The sequence below is a fragment of the Ceratotherium simum genome, chromosome 26, assembly GCF_057802395.1.
Source record: "Ceratotherium simum simum isolate JZ-2026a chromosome 26, ASM5780239v1, whole genome shotgun sequence".
Classification (NCBI taxonomy): Eukaryota; Metazoa; Chordata; class Mammalia; order Perissodactyla; family Rhinocerotidae; genus Ceratotherium; species Ceratotherium simum.
Window position 1 is genome coordinate 2,289,980 of NC_141925.1, and position 12,049 is coordinate 2,302,028.

Consider the following 12,049-nt stretch of genomic DNA (forward strand, 5'->3'; position numbering starts at 1 on the left):
GACATCATCTACCAATGAATTTCTTTGTTAAGTTGGAACGGTCTAAATGGGTTAAAGGTGCTTAAATTTTAGTAAAGGATGTTAAGTAGACCAGAATTTATTGAAAATGAGTGTTTTGTTTTTTTTTTTAGTTAGCATAGCAATGATTGGACCACAATTTACAGATATTAATGGGGGAAAAGTAGACTTAAAATGGTGTATCTGATTGTTACATGTTAGTGAATGAATGGGTACATTATGGAGCATATCTGTTGGAAGTTGAGGGAATTTGGTTGAGTGGTTGGATTGGATGAACTCTTAGATTTGTTCCCATGCTGAGATTCTCTTGAATCTTTGAAGGCATTCTGCCTTCGTTGAGCTTGTGATCATTGTTCCTTCCTGAAAGGCACAGGATGGCTCACAAATGCTGTGTCTACTGTAATAGCTGAAGGAAATGCAGATGCACATGATCATAAGCAGGTAGGCATCTTTAAGAATGTAATTGATGAAATGTTAGAAATCCAAGGACAATATTTTATTTAGAATTTTCATACCTTCACTGGATAGATTTTCCTGTTCATCTGATCTATCTGTTCAAATCAGATTTTAGGCCTTATAGTGAGTGAACTGATGAAATTCTTCTGTACATTTTCTCAATAAGTCTAGTGCAGAGCTTTCAGTTCTAATCTTGAGCAGGAATCACTCTATACAGCATGAATCAGAGTTCTGGGTTGGGAGTTAATGGACCCACTCTGTGGTTATGTGGCAGGAACATCTGGCCTCTTCTTAAAATTAGGACTTGCGTGTTTGTGGAGCAGCTGGGTTTGTCACTCAAGGCTCTCATTTATTGATTTATTTATTAATTTATTATTTACTAGATGGTTTTTAGTTTTGAAGAGGCCCAATAAATAGCACCTTTCTTCCCTCTTAATTTCTGAATCAATTGAGAAATAAACAAAGATGTCATCATATTAATACCAAAATACCCTTTTTATAACTAATTTGGATGACGTAACTTAGTGTGAGAGTCAGATGGACTTGCTGACTCCTTGCCTCCCAGTTTCCTCCTTGGGACAATCCATCTGAGACAGAATTTGAGGCAACAGACCAAACACACTGAGTCAGCTGCCTTTCACTGTTCTGGAATGGAAAGGGAAGAAGAAAGAAACAAAATTTCACCTCTCCCCTGGTTTAGGCCTTTTGACAAATTAGCTAGACCCAGTTGGCAAGTGTGGACCTGATTGCCTACCAGAAGTAGAAGTGTTCTACTTCTGTGGGAAGAGTAAGCTGTGGGGAAAGAGGCCAGTAGGTTTAGAGAAAACTCTACTTATGGAAAGCAGAGGAGTGAGGAAGAGGCATTACCATCTAGTTATAGTAAACTGTGAGGGTGGGGATCTAGTCTCTTTTGTTTCCCACTCTCTATCCCCAGTGTCTAGACTAGGGTCTGGAAAAAAGTAGACACCCAATATGTATTTGTTAAGTGACTGAACGAATAGGACTTCCTGGCTTTCTGGCAGGTAAGTACCCTAGTCAAGGCTCTACAGAGGTGGAAAAACTGGAAGTGCTTCCTCAGGAGTTGTTACAAGGAAAGTTATCTGGTCTTCCATTTCTAATAATTGTGTCTAGATTATTCAGATCATCCCTCCTATTGAAAATAATGAAAAATATGGGATAGATTTTTAATCTAAGAACATCTCTTAAGAAAATCAAAGAGTTAACACATGACAGTAAAGAACAACTAGGCCAAAACCTTAAGGAAACTGGTGACCCCAAAAGGGAAACAGAGCACCAAAGCCACTTTTGCTCAGAGGTCATTTACCAACAGGAAAATGTTGGGCTTACATCTGGATGGCCTTTCAGGGCAAGGCAGTTAGACATCAAGGCCCAGGGTTCCACCTAGGTGGAGAGCATAATAGGAGACCCTCCCCACATTAATCTGGGCCCCAGAGGGCTATATCTTTAGGATATTTAGGATCCAGAAATAAATTCTATAGTCACAGGTTAGGTTCTCTGTGACACAGACTCTGAGATGGAGTTTAGTATGCAAAATGTTTATTAGGGAATACCCTTGAGATCAACACCTGTGGAAGGGAAGAGATTAAAACAAAATTACGAAGAGCTACATTACATTCCTGACCGCCTTGAAGAGTTATGAGCTAAAATGGCCCACCTGAGCATCCTGCATTGGGCTGAAATGGCCGGGCCTTTACACCTCTGCCTCTATCAGCCATTGGATGTGGGCCACCCAAGAAAAGACAAGATCTTGGGCTAGGCAGCTCTGCAGCTAAGACATCCCTGAAGAGGCTGACAGCTGAAAGCCCTCAGCCACAGCATTCCCAACAATTGAGGCAACAGCTTTCTCGAAGGGATCAGGGAAGTATCTCCATGTCCATATACCAACCCATAGTAACTGAGAGGACCTTGGGGAAGGTTGCTGCGGTGCTGACCATATCACAGAAGAAAAAAGGGAAAAATTGCCTCTGAAGAATTATTGCAAGCTAATTTTTTGGTGGATTTGCAGTCCAGGTTCATCTTGCATGAGCAGTCCAGATTACCTCAAGCAGTGAACTGATTTAAGGTGGTCCTGGAATGATAGAGGCCCCACTCAGGTGCTTGGCAGAAGCACTTTCTTCCTATATCATGATGAATCCTCACAAATAGTTTTTCAAGGACAATAAGCAACATGGTAAAAAGTAACTAAAAACATAAGGAAATAAACCACCATGAATAAGAACCAACAGAAACAAAAGAAAGTAGAAACAGATTCACAAGCGCCTCGCATTTTTGAATTATCAGAACACAGATTATAGAAGAATAATGCTCATTATCTGTTTTTCGTAAAGGCAAGCTTGAAAATATCTGCAGGAATAGGAACTGTTAAAGGTGACCCAGGAGTATGAAAAAGGATGAAATACTTTTCTGAAAAGGCAAAATACAATCAACAAAATTAAAAACTTAGTGGATGGGTTAACAGTAGATTTATTTTTTTCCCCCCAAAGCCCCAGTAGATAGTTGTATGTCATAGCTGCACATCCTTCTAGTTGCTGTACGTGGGACGGGGCCTCAGCATGGCCAGAGAAGCCGTGCGTCAGTGCGCGCCCGGGATCCGAACCCAGGCCACCAGCAGCGGAGCACACACACTTAACCACTAAGCCACCGGGCCGGCTCTGGTTAACAGTAGATTTGAAAAAGCTGAAAAGAGGGTTGGTGAACTGGAAGTAGGTTAGAAGAAATAATCTAGAAGGCAGCACAGAGGACTAAAAAGATTCGAATATGCAAGAGAGTTTAAAAGATGTGCAGAAAAACAAAACAACACTAAGATATCACCTCATGCCCGTTAGAATGGCTATAATCACCAAGACAAAAAACAACAAACATTGGAGAGGATGTGGAGAAACAGGAAACCTCATACACAGCTGGTGGGAATGCAAACTGGTGCAGCCTCTGTGGAAAACGGTATGGAGATTCCTCAAAAAATTAAAAATACAAATACTCTATGATCCAGCTATCCCACTACTGGAAATCTATCCAACAAACCTGAAATCAACAATCAAAAGAGGGTTATGCACCCCTGTGTTCATTGCAGCATTATTCACTATAGCCAAGAAGTGGAAGCAACCCAAGTGTCCCTCGACTGATGATTGGATCAAGAAGATGGTGTATATATATATACAATGGAATACTACTCAGCCATAAAAAAAGACAAAATCGTCCCATTTGCAACAACATGGATGGACCTGGAGGGTATTATGTTAAGTGAAATAAGCCAGAAAGAGAAAGACAAACACTGTATGATCTCACTCATATGTGGAATATAAACCAATACATGGACAGAGAAAACTGTATTGTGGTTACCAGGGGCAATGGGAGTAGGGGGTGGGCACAAGGGGTGAAGGGGGACATGTATATGGTGATGGACAAACAAAAATTTACAACCAAAAATTTCACAATGTTATAAACTATTAAAACATCAATAAAAATAAATAAATAAAAAGATGTGCAGAAAAGGATAAGAAGGGCTTACATACATTTAAGCAGAGTTCCTGTAAGAGAAGAGAGAATGAGGCAGAGGCAATACATTTGAAGAGATAATAGCCAAACCTGTTCCAAAACTGGATTTCAGGAAGCCTAGCAAATCCCAAATAAGATTAACAATAAGAAATCTACACTAGACATATCAACTAAAACTGAGCACAGCAGAGTCAAGAGAAAAATCTTAAAAGTAGCCTGAGAAAAGAAGACAAATTGCTTTTCAAAGGAGCAACAGTGGGAGCCTGAAGACAGTGGTTTTATACATTGACTATATAAAATGATAATAATAATAATAATAATGAAGATGTCTTTAGGTTTTTTTAAAGAGGTAGAATTAAAATACATAAGAGGAGTTTTTAAGGGAATAAAGTCAGAAATCAAGGGGGTAAATACTTTCTGGAAGGAGAGAAAACATATTGATTAACTTTAGACTTCACGAAGTAAAGTGGACCTGGTAATTCATTACTGAGCCAACCACTGAAAGGCTAGAAACAGCATATAACTTTCAAACTTAATAGAGAGAAAATTAAATAACCAAAAGATTGGTTGAGTCAAAAAGAATTGGGGTGGGAAGAGAAATTCTGTCACATGTCCACCTCTACTGCAAAGAGGACAGAGAAATCAGGGAACAGGAATGTCCTACTTGAGTTAGAACAATCACCATCAAACAGATGTAGGACAGGGGAAGTTTGCCAAATTCCTTTCAGCAGCACCCTGCTCCCAAACATAATTAGATAAATTGTGGAAAAAAGTAACATTTAACTCCTATCCAATCCAAACCCCAGCAGGTTTTTTTTTAATGGAACTTGATGAGCTGATTCTCTAATTTAAATGAGAGTTTAAAGGACCCAGAATAGCCAAGAACTCTTAAGGAAGAATAAGATGGGAAAACTGGTTTTACTGGATATAATGATTTATCATAAAGCAATAGTAATTAAGACTATGGTTGACAAGTAGGCTGATGAAACAGAAAAGAAAGGCCAGACAAATGCATTGTTTAATGTCAGAGATGATACTACAAAGCAGTGGGGTTCAATAAATGGTGCTGGAACAATGAAGAACCTTATGGGAAAAACTCAAATTGTACTCCTAATTCACACTAAACCCAGAAATCTGTTCCAATGTCAAAAAAATCATAAAGCTTTTTGGAGATGATGTAGAAGAGTACATTCATGTATTTGAACTAGAAAAGATTTCTTTTTTTTATAATTTTATTTAATTAATTAATTTTTTTATTTATCTTATTCCCCCAAAGCCCCAGTAGATAGTTGTATGTCATAGTTGCACATCCTTCTAGTTGCTGCATGTGGGACTCGACCTCAGCATGGCCGGAGAAGTGGTCCGTCGGTGCGCGCCCGGGATCCGAACCCGGGCCGCCAGCAGCGTAGCGAGTGCACTTAACTGCTAAGCCACGGGGCTGGCCCTAGAAAAGGTTTCTTAAACCAGACACACAAAAAAAACTAACCATAAAAGAAAGACTGATCAATTTCATATTAAAATTTAGATACTATAAAGAGAATGAAAAGAGAAGCTACAGAGTGGGAGAAGATACTTGAAACATATTTAATCTACAAAAGGCTTGTATCTAGAAAATTTAAAAAATTCATACAAATCAATGAAACATCAGAGTTTGTGGTTAAAAAAAAAAAAAAACGGGCAAAAAGACTTGAATAGGCAATTCATGAAAAAGCATATCCAAACAGCCAATAAACATATTCAAGTTAGAAGAAAATGAAGTGACATCTTTAAAGTGCTGAAAGAAAAACCCTGTCAACCCAGAATTCTATACTCAGTGAAAAACTAGAGAGAAATAAAGACTCTCTCAAATAAACAAAAGCTGAGAGAATTGATTGCTAGGAGACATTACAAGAAATGTTGAGTTCTTCAGGCAAAAAGAATATCACGTCAGGGCCAGCCCCGTGGCTTAGCGGTTAAGTACGCACGCTCTGCTGCTGGTGGCCCGGGTTCGATCCCCGGCGCGCACCGATGCACTGCTTCTCCGGCCATGCTGAGGCCACGTCCCACATACAGCAACTAGAAGGATGTGCAGCTATGACATACAACTATCTACTGGGGCTTTGGGGGAAAAAAAGGAGGAGGATTGGCAATAGATGTTAGCTCAGAGCCGGTCTTCTGCAGCAAAAAGAGGAGGATTAGCGCGGATGTTAGCTCAGGGCTGATCTTCCTCACAAAAAAATATATATATATTCCCCCTTAATGAAAGAAAAGGGAGGAAAAAAGTAACAAAAGTTTGGAACAAATAGAAAAGAGCTGGCAAAATGGTAGATTTTAATCTAGACAATAATCACATTAAATGTGAGTGATCTAAACATGCCAATTAAAAAGAGACTGTCAGATTGGGTAAAAAGGCAAAACCCAACTAAATGCTGCCTACAAACATCAAGATAGGGATGATGTTGTGGTGGGGGTGTGCTCATTTAGGGTTTCTAGGGTGATTGATTTGGATGGTGGTTTTACACATGTATTTTCTTTGTAATTGCTTGTTAAACTCTATTTTATGCACTCTTTGGTATGTATATTCACAATAAATATAGTTTGCTGGTAATCAAATGTCTACTGAAGTGGTGAAGGAGCCTTGTCTCTTTCTTCCATTTGGACACTGCAGACTTGCATTGAATGAGGATGTACCTGGCTTTCATGAGCTAAGTGTACTTAATGTTTCTCACAGCTTTGGAATCAGTCCTGAGGTATACAAGATCTGTTTATAAGCCACAGTGGAAAGCAGAGCTCTTAGTTGGCACATAGACAGACACAAGTCATAGATTCTCACCCCAGAAAGGGCTTCAGAGGTCATGCGGCCCCTCACCCCTCACAGCATGGCCTGTGGACCAGCAGCATCAGCACCTCCAGAGAGCTGAGCTAAAAATGCAGACTCTTGGTCCCACCTAGTCACACCTAATCAGCACAAAATCCCCCAGTGATCAGTGAGTTCGTTAAAGTTTGAGGAGCACTGATCTAGCGCATCTTGTCTGCTCACCAGTATTCAAATCTTTCCTGTGGTGTTGCTAGTTTCCACTTCCTCAACCCTGTCATGTGGCAGCAGATGCACAGTATCTTGGATGCTTTAAATGAAAAGTTTAGCCAACTTGCATTCAGGTTAGACACTTGGCATCACATAGGATACTTATCTCCATCCAGAAATTCACCCCAAGCCCTTCCTCAGTTCTTTCCTTTATTCATGGAATATGTATGTATTGAGCACCTGCTGTGTATGAGGCCCTGGGTCAGATGTTGGAGATACTGAGATAAAAGACAGTCCCTGGCCCCAGAGACTGCACATCCTGGGACCAGAGATAGGTGAGCAGATTCACAGTGTAGAGGGGAACTTCTATGATCAAAGTAGCACAGGGTTCCCCAGATGCACTTGGGCTGGGCATATAACCCAGACAAGGAGAGTAAGTATACGTTCTTGCTGGGTAAGGAGATACCTGTGCTGACTTTTGAAGTAAGAATTAGCCAAGCAAAGAAGGTGGGGGAAGAGTGGGAAGGGCTTTCCAGACAACATGTGCAAAAGTGTGGAGATATGTCTTGGATGACCAAATTTATACCTCTTGGTGCCCATGAAAGTACTACTGTCTTTTGGCAATAATAAAAACATTTTATCTAATGGGAGAAACTAACAACTCTAGCTTTCCCCTTTCCTGTGCCTATTGTTTGTCCCTTCATGCCCCAGACACAAATAGTCCAGTCTTGTCATTGGCCCAGTCACCAACTGTTTGACTGGAAAGTTCTGGTAACTTTTCTCTCTTTGATGTGGTGACTGTTTTCCTTCCTTTGGAACAGGCACAGGCATGCAATGGAGGAACATGGGCAGTGTAAGTGGAAAGTTTAACTTCACTCAGGTGCTGCTGATGCTACTGCTGGACTCTTTCTTATATGGCTTGTTGGCCTGGTATGTGGAGTCTGTCTTCCCAGGGCAGTATGGTACACCCAAGCCTTGGTACTTCTTTGTCATGGTGAGTACTGATGCTGCTGTTGTATAGACTGACATTAGACTTTTTATAGCTTTTCATCAATGTTCCTACCCGTCTTGATGGAGTCCTGATAGAAATCTCAAACTCCAGGAAATCTAAGCTGTGTTGTCTAACCTGAGTTCACCCTAATCCTATCAGCTTGTGGTTGCCAAGGAAGCGTAATTAATGAGTCTGTTTCTCTGACTCTTTCCCCACTTCTGATGCCCTATGCAGAGTCCCTCCAAGAGAGCCTGCGGATGTCTTACATGTGCCCACTTGAATGTTAGGCCCCACATTCTCCCACAGGACACCAGCCCCAACCTACTGAAGCTCTCAGGACTCCATTGCCTCTTTCCTCCTTGGGCTGTTGGGATGGCCCTGAAACTCTTTGAAACCTCTGTGACCCCGGGTGCTGGCAGGGGGCACAGCTTTCACTGACAACCTCATGAAGTTCTCAGAATCACTTCTCTCCTATGATGACTACATTTTTCTTACAAAGTTGAGCTCGTCATGCCTGATTCAGTCTTCCTGCAGTAGCCTCTGGTGGCCCGGCCCCACAGGTTTGCAATGTGACTGATTCTGTCTGAATTGCACAGGTATTCACTTTGAACCTCTGCAAAGGCTGCCACACTTGCCCTTCTTGGAGTGTGGAGAAGTGGGTAGATTGTTAACTCCAGTATTTGTCCAGGCCTCAGCCCACAGGGATGCTGATTGCTGACACGATGGCTTCCCCAGTATACCAGGAGCATGGACAAGAGGCACCTTTGTAGTTCCATCCTCAGGACCATGGGTTGTAGGTTGAAATGCAGTTTATTAGTAGTGAGTCCATGAGCAAGTTGCTTGACTTCTCAGGCACCATTAAATGTTAGATACCAGGAAACTCAGAGGCAGGGAAGCGGGGAGAATTTAATTTACCAAAATGTTTATCTTCCAAAAGAAGATAGCCAGTTCACCTAAACGTATTAATGTAAATTGACTTCCTCGCTAGCCTTCCTACTGGCATGGAGAATCTAAACCTCTTACACAGTCAGTACCAGACGTGGGGAATCCTGAGAAGGCTCTGAAAAGCAAGTTCATTCAGGAAGAACCTACCAATTTGATGAAAGGAATTGAAATCCAACATCTATGCAAGGTATCAGCTCACAAATCTGCTTCCAGGAACTTAAGAAGCAGTACGTAGAGGCTTTTATTTTATTCTGACAGTGGTTACAAGGTACATTTCATGATAGAGTCTTAATTCCCTTCTGTGATGTTATCCTCAAAATTAGGAATATAATGTAAAATGGCCTGTTTCCTGTCATGAAGTTAAATGACTGGATGGAGGGTCCAGGTGATCTCTCTTGAAACAGTCTCCTCCCATCCTCATAATGCCAAACACCTCTTGTTGGGGACATGCTGGAACTCAGCCATTTGACAGCAGACTTGATTCACCAGCACTTGTACATAACCAGATCAAATGGTGAGCCAGATTTCACTGCTGCCTTCCGAATATAGACATGCTTGTCCTTTCCCCAGTGCTTGCTGAGCATTGACACATGCAGAGCCTGCCTTGACTAAGGGCTCCCAGGACGGGAGGCCTGGATGTAAGCTCTGTGACCTGGAGTGTCCTCAGCTATTTTTTTGTTTGGAATCTTCCATTTTTCAAATACAATAAGCCCAAGGAGAGGCAGTATCCTCTGTACCACTGATGCTGCAGTGCTGTCACCGTTGAGGGGCCAGCTCAATACTCTGTGTTGCCTTCCTCTGCCTGTGGGATCAAGTGGATCACATCCTAACCCAGAGGTTTCAGGACAGGGGTGATGGTTCCAGCTCCTTCACATACTGTGGTAGCAGCTAGGAATGCTTGAGTCTTCACCCAATGTACTGTGGCTTCAATAAGCAGGGATCTTGTTTTCTTTTTTCACTTAACAAGCAGTCTGCAAGCACATGGTTCCAGCGTGATTTCAGCTGCTCAGCAAAGCCATCCCAGTCCACAGCTCTTTCTGCTTGCTTGCTTTCACTTGTTTCCCCTGGGCCATCGGAAGCATATTAGCTTTCATCTGTGTGCTTATCATTTTGCGGTTGCAAGATGGCTTCTGTAGCTCATCTATAGGGAAAGATAAGAGCAAAGGAGTTTGTTTCAACAAGACATTTTCCTCCCTCCCTTCCTTCCTTTCTTCTTTCCTTTCTTTCTTCTTGCCCTTCAGTCGATTACCCCTTATTCTAATTGCCCAGAATTCTGTCACATGTCCACCTCTGCTGCAAAAGGGAAACTGAGAAGTCAGGGAATAGGACTGTCCTACTTAATTTAGAACAACCACCATCAAACAGATGTGAGGCAGGGGAAGTTTGCCAAATTCCTTTCAGCAGCACCCTGCTCCCAAACGTAATTAGATAAATTGTGGGAAGAAGTGACATCTAAGTCCCACCCAACTATAGTGTCTGTACGTCAGACCCCAAGTCTAGCCCAAATGTCACCAGGACAGAAATCAACTAAGGCATATACTGAAATGTGGTGTATTATCTGAGGGTAGCATTATGAGTGATTTTATTTTCTTCCTTATACTCATATATGAATTACTTGTATAATAAGAAAAAATAAATGGTATTTAAAATGCTGGAGACATTTGATTAAATGTCTGCTCTGTCTGGGATTCTCTCCCTAGATTAACACCTCCCCCAAAGGAGGCAAGGTGCCCTTTCTCAGGGGCTTAGCCAGGTAATTCAGAGCAAAGTGTGACTCTAGAAGCAAGGATAAGATTCCTTGTTCAAGCTCCAAGCCCTTCATCCTTGAGCTCTGGGCTCTGTGGTTCAGGTTCTCTACTACCAGGTTCCAGGGAACAGGGAGAACCCCCCTGGGATTGCTCTCTGTTGGGTTCCTCAATAGCTCCCATTAGCTAAACTCTGATAGAAGGGGCTCCCCTTATAGATTTCCACTTGGATTCCCACCAATGAACTTTCAAGGGAAGTTGATGTGGGTGCTCAACCTGTCATAGGTTCTTCAGAAATGCTACATGTGTGTACATGTTACACTGTCAGTCACACTTTGACTTTTCCACAGGTGTTTTACACAGGAAGGAATGAACACATAGCAGTCAAAGGTCTGACCATGAATCTGTACCAGGGGCACATCACTGTTCTTCTGGGACACAACGGAGCAGGCAAAACCACCACCTGCTGCATGCTCACAGGTACCTCTATGAGGTCAGCCCTCCTGAGGAAGCTCTAAGAAATCATTGAACAGATCTAGATTTTTGGCTCTGTCTCCCCTTGTTAGATTACACTGACATTTTAATATTAAGCATTTTTTGTTTGTTGTTTTTTACCATCTGTGTAATGTCTGGTTGTTCACATTGCCCTGTATCAGGAAAAGGAAATCTTTTGCTTTTCAAGTCAGTCTGAGGAATTTAATTTCATACACTATCAAGAAGCTGTGAACACTGCTTATCATGTTTCTTTCCAGATAGAACTTTCTGGTGCAGTGAGGCACCACTAATTTCTCAACCAGAAAAGTCATCCATTTGCTTTTCTTTGTCGAGGGCACTTTTAGAATGATACCTGGTGTGGGGCCAGCCCCGTGGCTTAGCGGTTAAGTGCGTGCGCTCCGCTACTGGCGGCCCGGGTTCGGATCCCGGGCGCGCACCAACGCACTGCTTGTCTGGCCATGCTGAGGCGGCGTCCCACATACAGCAACTAGAAGGATGTGCAACTATGACATACAACTATCTGCTGGGGCTTTGGGGAGAAAAACGGAAAAAAAGGAGGAGGTTTGGCAATAGATGTTAGCTCAGGGCCGGTCTTCCTCAGCGAAAAGAGGAAGATTGGCATGGATGTTAGCTCAGGGCTGATCTTCCTCACACACACAAAATATATATATATATATAGAATGATACCTGGTGAATTATTCTAAAATTATTTCAGTTTCTGAATAATTTTTATGCCTAAATAATTCACATTCCATCAACTAAAATAATATTCTGTGATATTTGAGAACTCGTTTGTTCGAGAAATATATATTTATTGAAGGCTTGGTCTGTGTAAAGCTCTGTACAAAACCAATGAAATGCATTTCCAAACGTCAAGGA

At 41.8% G+C, this 12,049-nt stretch overlaps 1 protein-coding gene across 1 annotated transcript in view; it reads left to right on the forward strand.

Moving 5' to 3' along the window:
- Positions 1-12,049, forward strand: part of LOC101394248 (ATP-binding cassette sub-family A member 17-like) — a 125,191-nt gene that overhangs the window by 51,280 nt on the left and 61,862 nt on the right. Inside the window, 3 exon segments of the mRNA XM_014793402.2 lie at positions 7,816-7,988; positions 8,974-9,117; positions 11,026-11,155. Coding sequence (XP_014648888.2) covers positions 7,816-7,988; positions 8,974-9,117; positions 11,026-11,155 — 447 coding nt within the window.